This window comes from Rhopilema esculentum, chromosome 20 (genome assembly GCF_057945365.1).
Source record: "Rhopilema esculentum isolate cy_ngs chromosome 20, ASM5794536v1, whole genome shotgun sequence".
NCBI classification, from domain to species: Eukaryota; Metazoa; Cnidaria; class Scyphozoa; order Rhizostomeae; family Rhizostomatidae; genus Rhopilema; species Rhopilema esculentum.
Window position 1 is genome coordinate 1,003,331 of NC_142834.1, and position 24,815 is coordinate 1,028,145.

The following is a 24,815-nucleotide window of genomic DNA, read 5'->3' on the forward strand; positions in this document are numbered from 1 at the left end:
ATCAATCGAGAATCCTTGAGCTTATTTTAGTCTTTGGAATAGAATTAAATGGGTTCTTACCGCAAAGTTCTCTTGGATAGAACTGGACATCGATTATGCTGATTTCACGCTCAGTTGACGATGAAGACGCTCTTGCTGCCAAGGGGGATGTCACGACCACGCACAGTAGTGGTATCTATAGTGTCATATATATTTAGAAGGCCAGACTGCAGGATAAGATAGCAATGTACAAGAGATCGGGGAACCCTGCATTCAAGAGGGGCAAGAATCAAAGCATCATGAAATAGTTAACTTATCATATATTCTGCTTTCTGGCAGTTTATTGGTTCAAAGTTCTCTATAAAGGTACATTTTTATTTGTTGTTCATGTATCTATAAAGTATGTGTTTTTATTTAAGATGGTATACTTGTCTATGGTGCTTGTTTTGCTAATAAGATTCTTATTGAAAGGGTTGGATATGTTTGTAATTGTATACATTTGGTTGTTCCTGATTGAATATTATTGCTTATAGACCTTCAACATCTTTGGAAGGCAGAAATGAGATCATAGATTTGGAGACAGAAAAAGGAGAACTAAGTGGAATAGAGCCTATGTGTGGAGATGAAGGTAGGGAAGCAGAAAAAAAAATTCAATAGAGGGTACAATGACAGAGCATTTGAGCGACTGGTATAGTAGTGACAAGGAGAGTGAAGATGATATTGAAGGACTTGAAATCGCAAAAATGAAAATGGGAGATGATTATCTCATACGCCGCATTTCTGCCACAGCGAATTTAATACAATTAAAGGCGGCAGTAGTGGGGCAATTATTCTCCGAAATTAGGATTTGTTTCAGATGCCGAATTAAAATCGTCGCATTTAATGTGGTCCCAGATCACGCGATTGATGTCCTGCGCAGCGCTTCTGTACGTTATTCTTCCTGACAACAAAAATGGCCAAAATGGCGCCAACAAACAAATTCATAGAAATTCTTTTTGCCCTCACAAACAACATGAGTGCTAAAAGTCGGAGAAAGCGTACTAGTCGAAAGAAGTTGAAACATTTTTTTCTGACTATTTTGCGTCGACGGCAGTTACTATCAATGATGTGGTTCCAAATAATATTGTTGATGACAAACAATCAGAATCTCTATAGGCCTTTACTTCGAACATGCAGGAGACAACAGAGGATCCATGGATGGTGGGAGAATATTTGGAGTTGTTCTGGTGATACACGTTTCAAAAAAAAATTCAGAGCAACAAAGGCCACTTTCGCATTTATTCTTGGCGAAATTAAAGATGGTTTGGAGAAAGAAACTTCTGCAGAGAATCACGTCTGGCTGTTTGTCTTTACAGACTTTCAAGAGGAGACTATCTGCATATTATTGCTGAACTTACGGGTTTAGGTACATCCACTGTTTGCATGATTGTAAACGAAGTTTCTTGCATCATTGTAGAGCACCTTTGAGGAAATTTTGTTGCTAAAAATTTCCCCCATAACATTGAGGAGGTGAATAAAAGCATGATTTTCTGTAACTATTTGGCCTTCTGGGTAACTTTGATCTGATGGGCTGTCGCTATCCTCTAATTCTTGATTTCCACGCAAAAACGATGGGAGCCATTTCAACCAACAAGGAAACTAATGGAATTTTGGCACCACAAGTATACACGCATGCGTGTTGTAATTTAATCACTCTTCAGTCATTCAAAATCAAGATTAATCACAAATTTCTTCTAATTCGCTTCGGCAGGAATGCGGCGTCTGAAACCAAACCAATCTTAAATCACAGTTAATAGCAGCTGTCAATCTTTCTGGAAATTTGTTTGTCAAATTTTCATTATTGCCCAAATTTCTTGGTATACATATTCCCTTAGAGAGTACCAATGTCTACTTCCTCCTGCCTACGCACAATGCATTGTTTCCTTTTGCCTCTAGCAGATTAATTATACTTTTTCCTGTCGTCTGGTAATAAAGAATTACACCCATTATCAATCTTTTTCCGTAAATTCAACATGCTTTTCTTGTCTTTATGGGAAAGAGATTTGAAAGCGTTTTGTTTGTAGAACGGATAGCTTTACTTGCTTTGAGTGCTCTCATTTTTCAATGACGGTTTAGAACTTTTAGGCTCGTTCAAAATTTTCTCAGATTTTTCTTTTTGTCTTATGTCTGTTGTGGAATTGTTGAGCCTTTTTTCATGTTCAATAGCGCTGAATCGCAACACAAATGATGTCATGGACACCCTTGGATGGAAAGATGAGGCCACCACGATTCTTGACGTTTATCAATATAATAGCTTATACTGTGACGTTTATAATAGCTGTGATCATTTCCATTCAGATCGAAATAGAGAGCTCTTGCACATTCAGGGCAGCTGATTTTGTTCAAAAATTTTTTCACTATAAACCCAGCGATGTATCCAAGAATGGCATCTTTATAGTCAGACATGTGACAGGCATGCCAAAGCATGGTACTTGTCGTCATCTGTTAGCTCTGCTCTTTCATTTAGGGGTGAACTTCTCTTATTCCACTTTAATGAGAAGATAGTGCCAGCTGAACACTTTTCAAATGCAAGACAGTTGGCATTACTTGAACCAATGATGGAATTTCTCAGTAAAATTTTTCTAAGGCTTGACTTAAATTGTACAATATCTGGGTTGCTATTAAATCCATTTTTTCCACAAATGCATGCAAACAGAAGTTCAAGATGATCCTGGGACAGCTTGTATGTTAAAATGTACTTGAATGGATTTTCAGATCTTGTGAGAAGAAGTTCAGATAATTGGCAAATGCTTTTTGCAGTTACAATCATTCCAAGGACAAATACCTTTGTCCTGTGTGGTAAAAGACGTTGACCAGTTGAAACTTTAAGTTGTAGAAGATAATTTATCGACTTTTTCAATAACTTTTTGCCACATTTTCATGTCATGGAGAAAGAGGGGTTTTTTGTAACCTTTCCCAAAGAGACTTCTGGAGTTCATAAGATCAAAAAGCCTGTCCAGTGTTCTTATGAAATTTATTATACCATCTGCATTTGCAAAATCAGGATGGCCAGCCAACATCAGGTATTCTAAAGCATCTGCAACCGAGGAACTTAATGTCTGGGCAGCAACCTTAACATTCATTTTATGCCTTTGTAATTCTTTGTGACTTTTTGCAAGTTTATAACCAAACTTGAGGCCTTCTTCTTCCTGTATTTGTGCAATGATTTAATATAGTCCCACTTAATCTGCCTTCCCTCATTATCAACAAAAACTTAAACATCTGCTAGGACATTGTGTGCAAGCTTCAGCATATGACACGCATCAGCAACAAAAAACAATTTATGGTCAAAGAAATCACAAGAAAAGGATCTATCCCTATTATCCAACTTTGTGCATCAATGTGCAACCTAAATTTCATGGCATCAAAGTTTGTGGCAGTGCCATCACATGTGACTGTATGGATGTTGAGGCAATACAAAGACAAAAACTCCAATGCTTTATTAACCAGAGAACTTAAAATTGTTGCATTGATTCCATTATATAAAACATATCCAATTGGACATTTCCAATGGCCTTTCAAACCAACTAGCATGAATACAAGAGCTTCCTTGGCAACATCATCTGTATCAAAAGCAAGGATATCTGGACCAAAATCTGCAAAACCTTCATAATTTCCAGTACTCTTGTTATAAATAACACAAGATTTGATATACATAACATCAAATATCAAAGCACAGTCTCTATATGACTCATCATCCTTGGCCTTTTCTTGCAAATATTCAAAGACATCTTTGAAGAATCCTGGCTCACAATTTACACTTGATGTCCAATGTGACAATGAACTTGGGCATGGTAACGAAAACAGGTTACGCATATAGTCATAGGCACGTGGAGAGTAAAAGTGAAGGGTAAGAGCAAACTTTTTTATTTCATCAAAATAGCGATGCCCTTTCGAGACACAGTTCTGGTTACTTAGCTCTGACTGAAATAATTCACTTTTCAATCCAGAAAAATTTTGCCTGATAATATTAGCAGCATCAGAAGCCAGTAGCTTTTCTTTTTCAAGATGATCAAGAGCAGCTTTCAAGGAATTTATTTTTGACACCTTGCGCCTGACTTTTTGTTTCAAAGTTTTGATCCTTCTCAACAATTTTTTCTTTCTTGGGGAAACTTCCTTGAGAGAATCAAATCTTGTTTTCTTTTGGCAGGGTTGTTAGCTCTTCATTTATGTCAGCTTTGCGCTTCAGAGGTGACTTTCTTTTATGCTTCAATTTATTTAAGTATTTTGGAAAAGAAAATAGAGATGGCACTGCAGTTTCCTTAAGTTTTTGCTTCTTTGCTGGAAGAAAGTGATTCAAATCTTTTGGAAGAAAGTGTGCGCTGCATAGAGTGCTGCTTGAGGTGGGCTGGAAGTCAACACGTCTCATTGCAGAAACCCATTTTCTGCAAAGGTCTTTGTCATTAAGTGGAAATCGATGGAAAGAGACCTGTGAATCTTTAGAAGCACGCTTTGTACAACCGTAAGCTGAGCAAGATTGAACCATTTTCTAAAATAAAGTTAGAAGAAATGACCCTTATATAAACATGTTTTTGGATCTGTGACAAGAAGTTTCATACACTTGCATTTGTAAAATTTCCAAGGATATGTTTTTTCCTTGGTATGCAATACCGGTTTTTTAATATAAAACCAATGTATTGTGTGGAAGGAATTTTGAGTAGTTGTATATGGGCATAACTCAAGTCCTCGAATATGCCCCCACTTCAAATAAGCTCCTCCATTTCAAATTTGCCCCCACTTTAAATAAGCCCCCCTCGAATAACCCCCCTCCCTCGAATAACCCACACTTGAATACCCCCACGGGTAAAGGTATTGTGTCGACAGCAATAGGTTTATCCCAAAACATTTGTAAGCATACTGACCAGCAAAAAATATTGGGGATGCTGGTCTATTGAGTTTCAACAAATTTTTGCGTTTTTTGCCTGATTAACAGTAAGTTTTGAAAATTTTTGCTACCGTTCCTAGCTCTGCAATCCCTCCATGTAAAATTTTCTTTTTCTTGTTAATTCCTCCCACTAATGTTCATGAGCAGCTCAGAGAGAAACGTAGTAGAAAGGGGGCTGAACCAGAATTGAAGATTGCCAATTTTTTAAATTGCTAAGCTTCTCAAATCCCCTTTAACTATAGTGCCTGTATGTTAGGATAAAAAATAAACAAAATATATGTTCATGTGCGCTACGTTTTCGTGAACAAGCCCGAAAACGATCTTCCTGAAAATATAAATATTGCCTAGGCCAGAGTGCCCTTACAAACCCCATGATGAAAAAAATATTTAAAAATGTTCAAGCCTGTTTACAAACACAAATTATGGCTTAAAACCTTCGTGCATACAGTAAGCTGACAAAATATAAGTTACCTTACGAAAATAAATCAATTTTATTAAATTTTGGTTTTTGTTTGCCTGCTTTGAAATTTCTCGTACTAAGCTCTTACGCAGAAGCTACTTTTTGCCCTTTTACCGCATGAGTGATTTTGCCTCACTCGAGAACAATAGAGTTTGACATCTAGCGACTTTGTTGCTTATATATCATTGATCTGAAAGCTTTAGTTCTTTCTGAAGTTTCCCAATATCATTGGCTATAATTGGGATTGCTTCTTTCCTAGCCTTAGCCTCTAGCTGTTGATATGCAATGTGGCTTTTACTTGCCTCTGTTGTGTTGCCTGCAGCAAAAGCATCGAGATCCATATTTTCTAAATCTTTGCTATGCTTTTCGGAAGGCAAAAGTTTCCTTGATGTTTTAAACAAAGTACTTAATTGCTCTCTCCTTTGACTAGTAATACGAGTGGCTGCCATTGAAGTCTTACTATAATATACCTGTCCACTAAGCTTCAGGTGTATGCTTCTTGTGGTTAAAGTAGATATATTGTATGTTATTTTGAAAGTTGCATGCTTTCATGCAAAATTGTGCTTTGCCCATTAAAAAATTAGACGAATGCTTTCGTGAGCCAAGCTTTTGAACATGTTGGTATCCTAATTTTAAAACACAAAATTTGTTAGCTTTTGAAATGACAGCTCGCAGTAAATCCTTTGCCTCTGCTGAAAGCCTCAAGCAATTTTTGATGCTTTGTTTGATCAATTTTTCAAAAAAAGCTGACTGCCAATTATTTTGTAGAGGAACAGTTACATTTTTGTGTTTAAAAGAAGCTTTTTTGTCCTTCAAACCATATTTGGAGTGCGATAAAGCTTTTGTTAGGTTCTTAGAATAAGGATTATCATCAGAAGGATTATCATCAGAAGACTGATTGCTGTCAGACGAACAATCGGCTACCACAGTGTTGTTCAGGTTGAAATTATTTAATTGTTTGACGTTCAAGGCTGTTTATTTGTGTTTCATCGTCACTGTCGTATGTGGCTTTTAAAACCCTGCGTGCAGAGACAGACACAGCCTCTCCAAGAATGATACTGATTTTACCATGTTTTCAATTGTCAATGGATTCAAAAGTGCGGTTTCTAGACACTTTACCACTGTCTTGAGATAACTTGTCTTGGGGTGATTCTAAACTGCTTTCATTAATTGAATTTGGTTTCGCAGAAGAGCTATCACTTAACGTGTGGAATTGTGCAGTTTTTTCTGTGTAAACTGCAGTGAAACATCTAATTCAGAAGAAACTAATGCTTCTTCTTCATGATAGAAAATCTTGGTATTACTCTCTTTTGGGGATCCCTTACCTAGCTCACTGTCAGGATAATGTTCTGTGTCGGATCCTCTAAAATCTAATTTTGTTTGTTTCCCTAGGACAACGCGTTCTGACGCCCGCACATGAGTGTAGGAACTCCTTAAGGTAGGTTTATTCTGGGGCTCAGAAGCTATGCTAGCTTCATTTATTCCCGTTGACAAGGCCAACATTATATCATCTACCACGGCCTTATTCGTATAATATAGATATTTTACGGTTGACATTTTGTGCATTTGTTTAAATTTTGACCCACCAAAACACATGGTCAATATACGCACCCATTTAAACTGAGATGGTTTCTTATTCTTATCAAGGGCACAGTTTCTGTGTTTCTTGCTCAGCTACAGAGTTTGTAGTTACTGTAGGGAGTTTCCTTTTTGTATTCTGGATTGAAACGCGTTAGGTCTCCTAAGCATAAATTACTCCAGAGAGCTTTCTGGGGAAGCTTACTATCAACCCATTTACAGTATATTGGCATGTAATACCGTTTTTCTTCCAAAGAAACTTTATTACTACTTTTTAAAGTGCTCTCAGTAACTTTCTTCCAGTATCTGTAAGGCTGGGATGTCTGTTAATTGTTATCGAAATCTACCTGACTTACACCATTGAACTTATATTCTTCAAACTTCTCTTCGCTATCTAGGTTAACTTTGTCTTCAATAATTTGATCAAATGTATTTATGCTCTGCTCTAAACGCTGGAGCGACTCTTTATTTCCTTACTGGCATACTTAGATTTCAGAACAACAAAACCATCCCTGACAATGGCTGTTGCGTCTGCAAGAGAAGCGCAATTAATGAGCTGGCTAAATAATCCCATAGGGAAGTGAACCCGACTCTTAACATGATCTCCAGTACCACTGCTTTTCAATGCATATATTCTATTTCAGCGCATCATATAAAATGAACAAACATGCAAAATTGTCTTATTGACATCATTTGGAGTAGCTGTGCTGTCTATTAGTCTAAAGGTACAGTCAAGGTATTCTGTCATTGCCTGGTGACAAATTTTTGCAAGGCATGCGTTGATTATGGCAATGCTATAATCTAAAAAAATAAGAGAAGGTTACTTAGAGTTCTTGTGACCATATTCAAGGCTTTCCATTTCACAAAGACCATTTAAGAATTCTCTTATCGAAAACTGATCCTGGTTGGTTGTTACATATTCTGCAATTGGCAGTTGAGGACAGTTATTGTAGGGATGTTTCACTACTGCCGTGTAATAAAGTATTTTTTTAAATCCTTTAATATCACGTACCAGCGATCCGGTAGTGTCGATACAAAGTGGATGGCTGCTTACGTGTTCATGATAGAGCATAGCCATTGGTTGGTCAACCAATACTACACTTATTTCTTCTTGGGTTATAGTAGGTCTTTGTATATACCCAAAATGGTTTCTAAAGATTGTTTTCTGCTCTATTGCTTGTTGCTCGTCTGAAATTTTTAGTTCTTTCTGAAGTTTCCAAATATCATTGGCTATAATTGGGATTGAATCAGCTTCTTTCCTAGCCTTAGCAGCTAGCTGTTGATATGCAATGTGGCTTTTACTTGCCTCTGTCGTGTTGCCTGCAGCAAAAGCATCGGGATCCATATTTTCTAAATCTTTGCTATGCTTTTCAGAAGGCAAAAGTTTCCTTGATATTTTAAACAAAGTACTTAAATGCTCTCTCCTTTCACTAGTAATACGAGTGGCTGCCATTGAAGTCTTACTATGTATATACCTGTCCACTAAGCTTCAGGTGTATGCTTCTTGAAATTAAAGTAGATATATTGTATGTTATTTTGAAAGTTGCATGCTTTCATGCAACATTGTGCTTTGCCTGTCAAAAAATTAGACGAATGCTTTCGTGAGCCAAGCTTTTGAACATGTTAGTATCCTAATTTTAAAACACAAAATTTGTTAGCTTTTGAAATGACAGCTCGCAGTAAGTCCTTTGCCTCTGCTGAAAGCCTCGATCAATTTTTGATGCTTTGTTTGATCGATTTTTCAAAAAAAGCTGGCTGCCAATTATTTTGTAGAGGAACGGTTACATTTTTGCGTTTAAAAAAAGCTTTTTTGTCCTTCAAACCATATTTGGAGCGCGATAAAGCTTTTGTTAGGTTCTTAGAATAAGGATTATCATCAGAATGATTATCATAAGAAGGATTATCATCAGAAGGCTGATTGCTGTCAGACGAACAATCGGCTACCACAGTGTTGTTCATGTTGAAATTATTTAATTGTTTGACGTTCAAGGCTGTTTATTTGTGTTTCATCGTCACTGTCGTATGTGGCTTTTTAAACCCTGCATGCAGAGACAGACCGTAAATCCAAGAATGATACCGATTTTACCATTTTTTCACAGTATAATGTTAAGTAAACAATACTATTAAAATAAGCAAGTAATCCATAACTACAACAACAAATATCACCTTTTCATTTTGCTTGTAGAAACCAAGCTTTTGCCTTTGCAAAATGACATTTTCAAGAATTGCCTTTCCATCATTCAAGCGTGTCTACTGGACTGTGTTTCACTTTTTAGAGAAATCAGCAACCCAAACATATTTCTCTTCACCAATAGCCTCTTTCAAATTTCTGTACGTAGATAACCACAACAATCAATAAGGGTCAATTAGTCAAGGACTTCAATTAGTTTTTTTTATTGTCCAAATATAACTTGAAAAGTTCCAACTCAAAGAAGAAGCTTTAATGGGATTTCTATCATCAATACACTCTGTTGCTACGTTCACTTACAAAAAAATAGCACGGCTTTTGCAATGTACGAAGAATGTGGAGGAATGGTACTTCAATATTATGAATTGGCGAAGTGGACAAAATTGATGATGATGATGATGATGATGATGATGATGATGATGATGATGATGATGATGATTGTTATTATTATTATTATTATTATGATTTTGATGACGATAACGAAGATAATGATGAGGACGTAAGATGGATGGTGTTTTAGTGGAGTATTTTTATTATTTTTGATGATGTTTGTGGTTGATTATAATGGTCATGATTCTGAAACGAGGATAGGAGCCGAGCTCGTCTGTGAAAGAACAGCAGGGACACTAACAGGGAGCTGGTTTATTAAACACAAAATATTTTTTTGTCGAAATTGATATATAAACCGTTATAGTTTTCAATGTAAATAAATCTTTCAATCAAATACCTTTCAATTAGAAAGGAATGAGGGATTTATTAATCGATAATGAACACTACAAATAAATCGAATCTACATAAAAAATCACAAATTTAAAAAAAAATTCAAAATAAGAGGGTATTACGAAAATTACTCAAATGACGATTATTTTAACAAGTTCAGTTGTTGGGAAATATGTTTCATCGAGAGAATACGTTACGATAAATTTGGAGGGAGTGTAATTATCTCATTAAGAAGGGAAATTTTCTTTATAGTTCTCTTGGAAAGTAAAAGTTTATTTGAAATGTGAATTTCATAAAAATCTGTTATGTTTTTGGATACATTGGGGTTGTTCACTTATACAAAGAAAAAAAGTTTCCAAAGGGTTAGGAATGAAAACAAAATATTTGTGCAAAAGCAAACTACCGATTAGAAACTAACAGACCACGGAGCGGAATGATTGAGGCTAGTTTGTGAGAGAAAAGATCGAATACGGTTATTTAATTCGTAAGCAAATTCGATTTAGTTTGCGAGTATTTCATGGTTGGAAAAACAATTGTCTTTACATAGATATTGATCTGAGTAGCAATGTTTTTGTTCGCAAGCAATCAAGTCGAGATTTGTTGGCTCCTTAGGGTATATGGAGAAAAATATTTCATTGTTTATCCTTATTGTTTCAAGGTCTGCTTTATGGTTTGGCTCTTCCCTGCTATTGTTAACGTTAATCAAATTCTTGTTATTTTCTATGGGTGCTTATAAATGTGTTTGGTTAGCGAGGAAGCATTTGTTTAGGAGAAGTTATGGTAATCAGAAGGAAGGGAACGATTCTCGGTTTTAGATGAGTCAATAAGCTGATTGGAAAAACATGGTTTTAAGAAAAAAAAATGCAACATTTAGCGTTACAGGAATTGTAATTATACAACTAAAAGGATTATTTGGTTTACGATAAAGATGGTGTCAAATAAATGGAGCAATTCAGTTTTGATGATATGAAATTCGGGTAATTTGGTTGTTTTTACTGTTGTAGTGGATATCGATTTGTTCAAGCTCCAGAATCTTATCTTCGAGCTCCGAAGGAGTTTCCTTGTATGTTTGGGCAACATCTGTCTCCAAAAAGCTTGCCAAGACATCAGCTGTAGCATTTAAAGTGAGTTGATGATTGTTTATTAAAATTGTTATCTCGCAAGTTAGGGTAAAGGGGCATTTTGCAATTGGGATGCGGCGGGTACAAGATGGGCACGTTATAAACCTTTCCGTACTTCTAGTTGCTAATTTTCTTGCGCAATTTTTGTTTACACATGTGTTGCTAAGGGAAACTTTGGTAGATATTATTTCTGGACAACAGAGCTTCTTCTCAATTACGGCATCTGACAGGTATATTTCCATGTCGACAGATTCCCAATTGAGGGTTTCTTTGTTGTCAATTTTTGTAATGGTTGTCATTGTCGTTGTTGATAATTTTATGCCACGGTACTGTTTAACAGCAACGTGGCTAATATTTAAAGTGTGAAGTTCCTCTATTTGATCTATTTGTTCATTCCAGAACGAAATCTGAACGTGGCCAGAGTGGTCTAAAAGAACGGCATCCCTCACGAATTTTGGCGGGGATGGTTCATCTAGGGGAATTAGCCTTTTTTCTCCGATCCACTGTAACTGTCCCTGAACAGAATGGAGACCTGAAATTTGTTTTTTCATTTCTTGGACAGTTAGTGGTAACTGTTCGGAACGATTAAAGTTTAATTTCGAGGAACATTTGAGGACATCACTTCCCTGAAAGGAATTGAAGAAGAAGATGCCCTGTCTGCCAGTAGCTATATTTGATAAAGTGACAGGGTCACCTTCGTTTTGTTTTTGGATGAAGACATCGCGGCTTACGTCTTTGTTCCATTTTTTCATTTCTCTCACTGCTATCTGTTCTGTTGCGGACACTTTCAATTGAATAGTAAAATAAGGATTTCCTGGAGTTGTGACCTTTTCTTTGGAGACATTAGTTATATATCCTGAATAACCTGTAAATTGAGAGAAACAATCTATAAGTGATTTTATGTTGTAAACGGGTGATGCGTCTCAATATTTGCCAAAGTATGTAATATATACTCTTTGTTTTTTATAAGAACCAGTAAATTGAAGTTCAGGCTTGTTAGTCTTGATATTCCGAAAGATCATGACTAGATGCTTTTAATTTGTTCTTAAAATATTAGATGGTAAGTAGTGAAATTGGTAGTTATTGTGCGCAAGGGAAGATATATAGTTCAATTTGCTAATAAAACGAGTGAGCTATTCATTATTTCTGGAAAAGTTTGAAAAGTGACCGACAAAAAACTGTTCGTTTTTGAGATGAGATTTGTAAGGTGTTTTAAAATGCCTTGAACTTGGTCTGGGGTTCTTGTTCAACATCCTAATATGATGTTTAGTTGTTCTACACCCCTTATTGATACTAATACAGAAGCTATGAATAATCAAAATGATCAGGGAATATATGAACGAGTTGTTATGGGTCATCGAAATGGTAGATAGGAGCACTCTTCGGGAAATGGGTTATTTTAGATTGAAAATTGTTTATGTAGATTAAAGCCATTTCCAAGAGCAGTCGTGGAATTATGGTGCTCGAGGTCCTTCTGTTTTCAATTAACAAAGAGTTAAAGGGAAAACAAGATTTTCTTATTATAAACATTTTCTTCTATGACAAGTTCTTGAAATCATCAAATAAGTTTTAAAATAGCGATACCTGAAAACAGAATCAAACTAATCCGTTTTTACCTTGCGTTCACACTACTCTGCTATGAAAACGGAAAACGGTAATGAAAACGGATAGTTTCAAATACGGTGCGTATTGAATACGCTCCGTTTTCAGTGTGAACGCGAAAAACGGAGACATTTGAATACGCTAACAACGGCAACAAAGTACGTGCTTTCTAGCACACCAAATCTCAAAAATTTTGAAATTGAGAATTCACAATGGACTGGTAGCTGTTACAACAAAGTTTTTCACGATTTGCTTTTTATTTAATTTCACTTATAATGATGACAATTTGTTGAGGATTCGTGAACGCGTCTTTCCAAAAATGAGGTTACCATCAGCGTTTTTGTTGGAGTAGTGTGAACACTTACCGTATTCAAATCGTGTTCAGTTGAAAACGGAAGACTGTTAGCGTTTTCATCAACAAAAATGGAGCGAAACGAATACGGAGTAGTGTGAACGTAGCCAGTTGTTCTAAGGCAAGCGGCGGTAGAGTTTGTGAACGTATGTTTTGTTTAGAGCAATAATCCTTATTTAAAGTAAATAGAATGAAATGGTAACGAGACTGGCTGTGGTTAATTTGTTTAAAGTTTCATACGCAATAGTGTTACGTTGAGAGGGCCGACGTCACCGGGGAGGGGGATAGGGGCCATGGGCCCGGAATTTTGACAGAGCGAGTAATTTCGAAAGTGCAATAAAATGTGAAAGGGCTCCCTATTTTCGCTAGCGTTGCCCCCGATTGACAAATTCGTGGCGTGGACCCTGATTGAAGGTAGATATTTTGATTGTATCTGTTGAGTGTTTAGAATGTACAGCAATGTTTGAGGTAGACAATTTCAAGGAAACCCATTATTAACTAAGATAAGTAAAAATGTAAAAAATAACGAAGAGCACTTACTTTGGTTGGGAGGAAACTGGAGTGGGCTTGTAGTAGTGCTTGGAAGAAACTTTTTCTTTTGCGGTGGTGAACTCATGTTGACTAGAAATATAAAATTTTGATAATAATCAATGAGAGAAGACGAGTATTTGTTAAAAGTGATTTTCGAAAGGTGTTGTAATCATAGGTGTAGTGCAGGGGTGCTGAGTTCCTTTGTTAAAGCCTGAAATTTGCTAAAATTCTACTTTTGTTATTGTTTTTAAGAACATAATGTGCATGAGCTCTCCTTGTTACGTTGATAGCACTACACCATTGCTAGTAACTATGTTATCATAATTTAGGATCGGAAACTTTAATAAAATTGTGATTGCTGTTTGTATTAAAATTATGTAAATCAATTTGCATTAAAATTTAGAAACCGCACGGAATCGTCTAAATTGTAAAAAATTAGATATAAGTTCTGAATCGATGGATTTGACAGACAGCGGGGATAGCAGTGGCAGACGAGAATAAGCGACAGTTACTTCGCAGGAGCAAAGTCATTGATGCAGAAAGGTCAAAGTTTGATATAAAATGGTAGTACAATATGGAGGACACTTACCTCGGGCAAATTGAGTTTGAACTGTCTTTCGTTATTGGCGACTTCGTGAGACTTGCAACGATGCGAATGATTGTTTGGGTTGGAAAGATCTCAGTTTATATAGAGATAGGCGGTATGAATAATTACAATTGGTTTGTTGATGATGTTATAAATTGTATTGAACATTGCAACATCAAGGAAGAATTCAAGGTACTTTTCGCTGTAGATGGAGATATTTTCAGATTATTTTTAGACAGTCTAATGAGATTCGGTGTTCTATAATTGGTAAAGATGTAGAGTTTTTGGTGCTTATAATCTATATTTAGGCTAATGTATGAGAAGATTTTAGGGAAATGTCTTTTTAGTAAGGATCAGTCATAATTAACTGTAAAATGAAGCTGGTAATAAATATCTAATTTTGATAATGGATTGTCAAGATGGACTTGTAAAGCATAATTATGTTTTAATTGTCCAGTAATTAATGTATTGTGGATAGATATTAATTATCATGTGTGGAATATCTAAATTTTAGTGGCAGCTTCAATGTGAATTTTAATTGAAATCCAGGTATGTTGTTTTAGAAAACGGAGGAACAATGATTGAAAATATGAGAACTCGTGATCTGTATGCTAAAGGAATAACTAATTTCTAGGCTCTTAATTCATTACCTTACCAAATCTGCTAAGATGATAAAAGAGTTTTTGTAAACTTACAGTTTATACCCTAGTTACTTTTGGTTAGAACTTTTCGAATTTCCATTTAGATATGAATTTTCAGATCAATTAGAATGAAGATGAATGAGACTGTATATATGTGTCACATACCATTAATGAAAGTGATAAAATATAGGTAACTACAGGTATCTTGGTATATACTGTATAATCAGTGATGTAAGAATTTCTAAAGTTTCAAAACCAAGTTGAATGGTTATTAGATATTCAGTGTTTTGGAGAACATTGTTTATAAATATTTTAAGGCTTTTGTCATTTTTTACTTGAAAGAGTAGACATTTTTCAACAACAGAGGCAAATAGTTTAAAAGTTTTTACCTTTGTTGGTGAATTGCTTACTGGTCATTCAACAGCATCATCTCATTTCTAGTTGACTGGTGGTTCATTTCTTTATTATTGTAGCTTTTGGAACTAATACTTGAAGCATGCATAAATTGCCTTGTGGTCAGTGTAGTAAGATTCGATGACACCACAGTTTGTTACCATTTCAGGAATATTTGTATATATATGGTCAATTATTGAGCAGTTATCAGTTGTGTATTTGTTGATCAATTGAGTATATCCTTTTGTATCTACCATGTATGAACTGAGGTGATGTGCTTCTGAAGAGAGTGTCAAAAGATTAACATTAAAATCACCTAGAATTATAAGTGGATATTCTTTGTGTTTGAGAATGGTGTTATGCAAATCTTCTATAGCTTCTGTCAATTGTGTAACTGATGCATACATTTTTGAACGATAAAGGCAAACAATGTAGAAATTCTTACCTTCATTAGTTAAATGAGTGACTGATAATTCAATGCCATTTCTGTTGAAATGAGAAATTGATGCAGGCAAGCTTTCGTTAACATAAACTGCCAACCCATATGGTGTCCTTTGGTTTGTTGTTGAGTAGTGGTCATTTCTAAATAATTTGAACTTGGGAAAGTTGTATTGATTATTTTGGTCATGTGGAATTAAAGCTGTTTCTGCAACGTTGATTATGTCAGCAGATTGAATGTTATAATCACAAGCAATATCTTTGATATGTAGTTGAAGTGATCTTGCATTCTGGAAAACAACTTCAAACACATTTTGGTCTTCAATGTCAAAAAGCTGGAAAGGAATCTTTACAGAAGCTTCTTCTCTCAACCGTCTCATTTCTGATTTGACTTTTTCCATTGCTGCAATTTTACTATCATTTAAGTTAAAGATATCAAGATTTTGAAGACTTGTTACTCTGCTCATTCCAACATAATGCATATGTTCTCTGGTATTAGTTGGAAAATCAATGGCTACCTTGGATAAAGTATCCCCTTGTGAACGATGAATTGTCTTTGCAGCTGCTGGTCGTAATGGAAATTGCCTTCTTAAAATATGAACTTCTGATTTGCTAGAAATATTGAATTGTCTAGTTACTTCTAATATTGGTGTCCATGTTGCCTCTACCTTTTCGTTGTAAAGGTAATGATACTGATTACGGCGATTTTTCCCAATTTGCTCATGAAAGAAAGAAACCCATATTATGCTTGGTCTTTGTGATGCAATAATACGATAGTCAATAAGTTCTATTCTGCACTCAACTCCATTACTTATTCCATCAAGTACATCAACATTTGTACTTATGTCATACTTTAAAGATACAGCAATTTTTACCACTGTTGAAAGTCCAACTGTTTTGCTTGCATCATTTGGAATCTTGGTTAGCATTTTCTGTTTAAGTTCATCTGAAATGTCACCAACAACTATGTCAATTGCACTAATCTGACATTTAGAAAACTGGCATGTTTCAAAAACAATTTGGTTGTAATTGTCAACTGCTTTATTAGTGGTAAATAAAAAAGTTTTACCTGTTGATGTTGAAATGGTCTGATGAGGAGAAACAAGCCTTGTTTTTAAAATAGTCAAATCTTCTGCTGTATGGTTTCCTTCTCGAATTCTATTAAGTATTTGTGCAAATACTTTGTCATCTTTTTGTCTCATAATCTGTGTTAATTCATAAAGAAGAAAGTTATTTTGCCATATATTTCTTGCCAATGGACCATATGCTTGGGAGGTATTTTCAAAGATCCATTTGTCAAATGATCACCAATAGCAATGACACTTACATTTCCAAATAGTTCATTTGTTCCCATAATTTGTTGTAAACGGAGGTTAATAAAATTAAACATTCCACAACCAACCATAGATATTTCATCAATAAGAATTATTTTTAATGCTCTGAGCTGTGATCGAATTGTATTCAATCTGTCAGTGTCAAGTGGACAGTAAGAAAATCCTCTGTTAGCTGGAATCTTTAGTGCTGAGTGAATCGTATTTCCTCGAATATTATAAGCAGCTTTTCCAGTAGGTGCTAGTTTTAGGACTTTGATCTCATCTGGATTAGAACCTGGCTCATGGTTGTAGTATCGTATTAAACATTCATAAATAGCATTTGTTACTCTGGTCTTGCCTACTCCAGCTCCACCACTTAGAAATAATGTAAGTTGTTCATCAGTTGTCTTTACTTTATGTAATATGTGATAGAAGAATTCTTTCTGCTCTTTATTTAGTGACTGTAGAAGCTCTCTATATGATACATCATCTAATGTATACATTTGTGTAATGCCATGATCTTGATTGCGTGGATAGATTCCCATATCACTTATTAAGTCATACTGACTATGAAGTCTTTCTGTTCCAGGGTCAAAGCATCCATGTAATTCACTTAGACTAGCATGAATACTTTCATCAATTTCGTTAAGATGTTGAGTTCCAGGGGCAATATTATGTGAATTTCCATCAGTAGTTGAATCAGCAACTTCATCAATAATGGAAGTGTTTTGTTCATATTCCTTTTTAATGGTGGCAATGTTATCTTTAACTGTATTGTATTTGTCCTCATATGAATTATAAACATCACAAAGTTTATTTTCTGATCTCCAGGCGGTATACAACATGAGCTGTTCTCGATAATAATTTTCTGGGTCAGTTTTCTCATTGTATTGGACACTGCGAATAACTCTAGCTTTCTTTCTTCTCACTAATTTCATTTTAGGTTTCAAACCAGGCTCTTTTTCTTCACTGTCACTATCAGAGATATCATCATCATAACCTTTGTTATTGAATTTTGTAACTTTCACATTGTTGTACCATGCTGCAAATTCAGCTAGACATATGTTTTCTAAAGATTTTGGCCTTCTTTGATATCTTTTAATGAGATTATCACATTCAATGTCAAATGAATCATCAGGTAATTCCATAATTTGGTTTCTATTTTTTACAAGAAATGTTCTGTCTTCAATGTTTGCAGTGTTTATAAACTGAAATTCTCTGGAAGCTCTTCGTAAAGGCATTTGTAAAACTAAATAGACTGCTTCTTGGGCACTTATCTCAACAGCATTTAAAAATTTGTTCCCAATATGTCTAATCTGATCTTTGATATCTTTGTTACCAGACTTCGCTTCTTTACAAGCTTTTTCAAGAAGATGACTCATACCTCTTTGACCTTTCATCATATATGATAACACATACATTGCACAACTATATGGGTCAATGATATACTGAATATCCATGTTTGCTTGCCATGCTTTTAATAAATGAGTGCTGTAGTTATTTACACGTATAGATGTAGCATCTCTCTGCAGTAATACAGTTACCCTTTTGAGGTCTGATCTTAAAGCAAGAATGTATTCATCAAAAGAAATGGATAAATTTTCTAAAATCTCATCAAATGTGATGTCTTGTCCATATTTCATTAACTGAAGATAGTTCTTTATTTTCTTGTAATTTTCTTTTGCAGTCTTCAATTTGCTGTCAGGTATTTCATCATTGTCAAGAGGCTTTAGTATTTTTGTAACTGGCATTGGAGGAAGTGGAAAATTAAATCTGCAACTTTTTTGATTCTTCAGTTTACATGTCTTTGAATGATTATGAATCTGATAATTGACAAGTTCTTCAAGTTCATCTCCTTTTTTCCTATCACAACTTACATATTTGTCAATGAACTTTTCTACATGGTGATCAAGATCATGTCCATATCTAGGTGAATTCTTTATCCAAAACAATGTATGTATATGAGGTGAACCTCTTTGTTGAAATTCAATTCGGTAAAAAAAATCAATGATTTCCCCAATTGGATGTGCTTCACTTTTTAAGAATTTATTGATAAATATATGCACCATGTGGTCAAAATGTCTTGCACAAGTGACTGGATCTTTTTGAATCAGTTCTAATTTTTTCTGCCAAGTCATATTATCTAATTGCTCTTTACTATAATCAGTTTTTTCTAAAAGTCGTCCTAGAAGTGCTAACAAATGATGCCATTTTGTATCAGCAGCAGAAAATGAGCAAAACCATGTAGGAAATCCTAGCTGTCTTATCATAGCAAACAAATCTTTTTTGCATTTTTCAAAGTAGGCTGGAGAACCTCTTAGATTTCTAAATACTCTGAATCCCTCATCTAAGTTTACAATGCTTTTTACAGATTCTTCAGATTTGAAATCTTTTGCAGTATATATTTTGCCTTTTTTCTTACATTTCCTCAAAGATATTGTTGCCGTATCTTGTATGTTTTTGATCTGAAGTTTTTTCAATTCGTAAAATATATTTGGTACTGATTGTGCAACTCTTCGGTCTTTAGATCTAAGCTCCCATTTACAAATATCACTATAATGTACTGGTACTAATCATTTTTCATCACTGCATCGCTTTTTGCCACAATAAATTGTTGGAAAGGATAGATATTCTGAATTTTTATCAGTAAAAATTCCCAAAGGTGCATTACCTTCACCTGGTGCTATTGTTAATAACTTGTCTGCAAAGCTTTCAGCATCAGAGTGTTCTAATAATGTATCAGTTGTACCTGATGGTTGTTCTTCTATCTCATTCCACTCTTCATCACTATCATTAAAATCATTAGAACCATTTTCATTCATATTTGATTCATTTTCATTATCGATTGACTGGGTATCTCTTTCATTTTCTATTACTACATGGCCATCATTTTCATCATTATATAACTCATACCTTTGTGGATTCAATTCAGATATATGATCCAACCACTTATCTGAAATTTGTACACCTTCTTCTTTATACAATTCACTTGTTTCAGTAAGAAAATGTGCTGCGTACATCACATTATATGGTCTTACTGTTTGATACATGTAGTATCCTTTGTATGACTTCCGTCGTTTAAACTTTATAGCAACAGTCTGTGTTTCATTTATTGGCCTTGGAATCAAGCTTACCATAGTATTAACATCAGTAGGAACATTTACTACATTTCCATGTATACTTAACTGGCGTCCTCTTGGTAACTCTCGTATTTGCATGAAGGGTATACGTGGTGCTATAAGTCTTTCTTCTAATGAATTTAAATTTAAAAAATTTGGTTTCTCAGGAAATGACATTCCATTAGCTTTAGAGCAAGTTGGAATCTTATTCTGTCGTAAATTATTATGACATGTTCTGCAGATCCATTCTGTTCTATTGTCACTTACAATTCCTGCTATGGCTAGTAAATTGGGATTATTTGTAAATTGATATGTATTTGGATTATAAGCGAGTATTGAGGATCTATACCACAGTTGATCACAACATATGCAACCATATTCTGGTCCTTCTTTCAGCATCATTTGAAATTCATCAATGATTTGCGATATATTTCGTCTTTTTCTATTTGACAGTAAATTGTCTTCATTGGTTTGTTTTGTTTCTTTGGCAGGTTTTCTGAGTTTTTGGCAATATATCTTCTTTGCTTTTCTTGATGTAATTATAAAAGGTAATGGGTGTTGTATCTTGTAGCGGTTTTTGCTTTTTATCAATATTGCTTTGTAATGTTCAGGATCTTTTGATTTATACTTATTTATACTTTTCTTTGAAATTGCCTTGTAATGATTATGATCTTTTGATTTATACTTATTTATAATCTTCTTTGAAATTGCCTTGTAATGATTAAGATCTTTTGCTTTGTACTTGTTTATACTTTTCTTTGAAATTGCCTTGTAATGATTAGGATCTTTTGCTTTGTACTTGTTTATACTTTTCTTTGAAATTGCCTTGTAATGAGTAGGATCTTTTGATTTATACTTATTTATAATCTTCTTTGAAATTGCCTTGTAATGGTTAAGGTGCCTTGCTTTGTAATGAGCTATACATCTCTTTGAAATTTCCTTATGATGCTCAGACTCATTTGATTTTTCTCTTTTCTTCTTTCTTGATATTTCTTTTAACTGAACATGATTATTTTCTTCATTTTGAACTTTGGTTGCTTTCACCTGTTCCATGTCATGATTATAAATCAACGATGATTTTTCAGTTGATTTTATTATAATATTACTACTTATTGCTCCAAAAACATTTTCATTTGCAACTAGTTTCTCTCTCTTCATTTTCTCCCTATAATTTTTCATATAAGAATTTCTTCTTTTCCGTTTTGAATCAAGACTGTCGTTAAGGATGTTGTTAGTATCCTTAAATATTACAGGAGCATTTTCTGACACTTGCAATGGCATAACCAAAGGAATTGTTGAAACGTAGTGAACCTCATCAATATGCCCTATAGTTATTGATGTAGCTCTATTCAAGGTGTTTATTGGACTAACAATAGTATATGGCGCAAAGTTTTCACTTGATTCAACAATGTTTATAACAATATTAAAGGCATCAGATACAGCTTGAACTATCAAACCATCAGACCATGTTCCTATAGTTGCCATACTATTTAGATAACCAATCCAAGAAGTATGTAAGTTAGCTTCAATGAATCTTTCAGGATGCTCAGTCAAATATTGTACACCTCTATTTCTAATATAAGCATGATATAAAGGATCACCGTATAACTGATGTGAAACAGCTCTAAAGAAACAATCTCCGCCACCACCTACGTCTAAATGTTGTAATCCAATGCTAGATAATCTTTGCTTGAAATTCAGATTTGATCTACTGAGGGCGGTTTCTTTACTATTTAATTCAATGATATTTGTGACAGATTCAGGCCCAGGATTAGTTTCAATATCACCAGAGAGTATAATCAATATTAAATTTATCGAGAAAGATTCATTACATAATATGTAAACTAATGCACTCAAAAATTGAAGTATATAAATGTGACAATTCTTCTTAAATACATTTATTTGTTGAATAAACTGTTTAACTATTTCTTTTTTCTTTGAATAAGAATGATAATTTTGAATAAATAAGTTCTGATTCTTTTCATAACTTGCATAGATAATGCTAGCAATCTCACATTTTGCCTCCTTGGGGCTGTCAACCCCATTAAGGCGGGCCTTGTGAGTAAAGGCCGTGGCGATGCAGGAGTCTCTCCTCATCCCCTCACATTTTGCCTCAGTAAGGGTCCAGACCTTTCGAAAAAGGATCTGAACCCCGACGAGGTTGACCTTGTGAGTTAAGGCCGTCCCAATATTGTAAATATTCCACATTTCGTTCTAAAACAGTTCAAAATTACTAACCACTTCGCCTCTGGACATGTTTCTTTTCAACTGAATCAAAATCTCTACTGCGCCACAGTTCTGGCATTAAAAGTGATAGTTAAGAACGTGAATGACCCTCTGACCAACACTACATAAACCCAACCTCAAGATTCTGACCTCTGTGATCTTTGTGACCCTTGTTTATTGATGCAATGGAATATATACTACGTAAGAAGTATCTGATCAAAGCAATGCTTTAGCGTAAGTTCAATCAAACTAAAGTGTTATTGGAATATAAACTTCATTCAGTGTCGTCGGAATAAAATTCATATTTGCCGACTACCCATTCCATTCCTCCCTATCCAGTTCACTAATTTACACTAGGACAAGTTATAGATTGCGCTGATTTCGTCGATCTTCACGGAGAAGGAGAATTCGATGCCTCCCTAACGATCATTAATTACCCGGGCTGACAAAACGGTTACAACATAATGAACTTGCGGCAGAGCAATTACTTGATTAGAAAGGGGAATCTTTCGTTCGCAATTGTCAGCAGCCAAGCTTTTATTTCGTAAAATTCCTACCTGTGAGTACAAAAGTTAGTTCACAGCAATGTGGAACACAGCAATTCAACTCTTTCATTAAGAAATTTAGTCACACATCGGGTCTGAAGAATTTTGTATGAATGATGATGATGATGATGATGATGATGATGATGATGATGATGATGATGATGATGATGATGATGATTGATGATGACTATGATGATGATGATGATGATGATGATGATGATGATGATGATGATGATTATGATGATGATTATGATGATGATTATGATGATGACGACAACGAGCAGGACAACGATGACGACAACGAAGATTCTAAATGTATTAAAAGTCCGAACTTTTCTAGATGCGCTTCCAGTCTGTTTCCCAGACACATAAAAGCATTTTATGCTTTATGAGAATGCAATTCACAGATTTAAAATACCTAAAAAACGGCGGCACAAGCTATGACGCACCAAGTTGACAGAACTCATATATATTTGCGCTCTGTGAGTGGAACCTAACTGGGATTTTGTTTTTTGATTTGACGAAGGACATTTTTCGCTTGATAACATAACACGAATAATTAATCTTATTCGCATGCTTTATCAAAATGCGTTTCGCATATTTACAGTTTCTTGTTAAACGGCGGGGACTGCTATGACGCAGTAAGTTTACAAACCCAGGTCTTTGGATTCCACTATCAACCTTTGCAAGAGGAGAAATCGATGCGTGCCTAACGATTCCTAACGACCCGCGCTGACAAAACGGTTCCAGCATAATGATCTCATGGCAGTGCAATTACTTTATTACGAAGAGGAATCTTTTGTACGTAATTGTGAGAAGCCAAACTTTTAATTTCGTAAACTTCCTAGTTGCGAGTGCAAAGATTTCTTCAACTTGGCAATTCAACCATTTGATTAAGAAATGTAGTCACCGATCCCAAGATTAATTAATTGATCAATCTCGTAACTGTTGGTCTGACCTCAGACTTTTAACAAATTTCCATTGTTTCTTTGTTTTTCCTACACCAAACTACTTTATCCAACGGGGTCTGAAGAATTTCGACCGAATTTTGGGTCAACCCCCCATCAACCCTAGAGAAAACTGAAAAGTACCTGCAAGCATTTTGCGACAATTTTGCATAGCCTGGAAACCTTCAAATAACTTTCGCCAACTTTGCAAAACATGCGAAAAACTCAACAGATTTGTAACACTTGCAATATATTCGAATTTCCCGCCCTTGCTTCAGACTCTTTAATTGTCCCGAGTTCCTTGCATGAAAGTTAATTCTTGCAGAAACTCGTGAAACGTGAAATCGCATATTCCCGCACTTTCTTTTGTATCCTACATAGCAAATTGCAAATTATACGTCTAATTACGTTGACGCTTGACAGGATGAAAGCACGATTCTCAATTACGAGAAGGTTCTGATCTATTCTGGCCACCGTTCAACATGCACGTGCAGAACCAATTTTAACTGCCCAACGTCGCGAGCAAAACTAAAGGTGATTGGTCGAATCTAAGAGGATGACCACAAAGGGGATCTCAGGCTAGCAGCCGAACCCAATTTAATAGCCCGATTATAGACCTAAGTGTCGATTAGCGAACCTCAATTGCCCACTTAATCGGGAAACTCACGATTCTCGATTGTTCGTTTGGGAAAATTGGGAAAATCCTTTGATTTTGCCATTCTATGCCTGCATTGTTTCGATTGTCTCCCGCCTTTGAATTCGGCTTCTATGTGTCCATTGTTGAACTCATCAAAATGCCGATCCATTGTTACACAATTGGCAACAATTCTACATATATATATATATATATATATATATATATATATATATATGGATGCCCATCGAGCCGAGCAAAATCCCCCCTTCATGTACTCATTCTTCGTACATAAAAAAGCTACTAGCCATGACTCGTTGTTACGTATATCTTTGTCGATGTTTGTATCCTTTGAGAAAATAGATGTAAATTATGCAAATGCAGCAAGAACGAATCTTGAGCAGAAATCATGGTTATCATGTCTCAGCTGCTAATGTGCTGGGGAGGGGGGGGGGAAGCTCTATGGGATAAACTGGTGTTTACGTAAATTCAAGTGAATTGTCTGAGCTAGAAGCTAA

At 35.2% G+C, this 24,815-nt stretch overlaps 3 protein-coding genes across 3 annotated transcripts; all 3 read right to left on the minus strand.

Moving 5' to 3' along the window:
* Positions 1-10,517: 10,517 nt before the first annotated feature.
* LOC135687438 (uncharacterized) lies at positions 10,518-13,540 on the minus strand. The gene is made up of 2 exons (XM_089114700.1): positions 13,465-13,540; positions 10,518-11,835 (listed from the first exon to the last, which is right to left on the minus strand). Exons 1-2 carry the CDS (start codon positions 13,538-13,540, stop codon positions 10,802-10,804), a joined length of 1,110 nt encoding a protein of 369 aa, XP_088970826.1. The 3' UTR covers positions 10,518-10,801.
* Positions 11,726-19,396, minus strand: LOC148957766 (uncharacterized; the record flags this gene model as incomplete). The annotated part of the gene is made up of 4 exons (XM_089114701.1): positions 11,726-11,835; positions 13,465-13,545; positions 14,045-16,727; positions 16,763-19,396. Coding segments are annotated over 2 exons (4,197 nt in total), but the record flags the coding sequence as incomplete, so codon positions are not given.
* LOC148957767 (uncharacterized) lies at positions 19,282-24,594 on the minus strand. Its single transcript, XM_089114431.1, has one exon. It carries the CDS (start codon positions 22,151-22,153, stop codon positions 19,400-19,402), a length of 2,754 nt encoding a protein of 917 aa, XP_088970557.1. The 5' UTR covers positions 22,154-24,594; the 3' UTR covers positions 19,282-19,399.
* Positions 24,595-24,815: the final 221 nt, after the last annotated feature.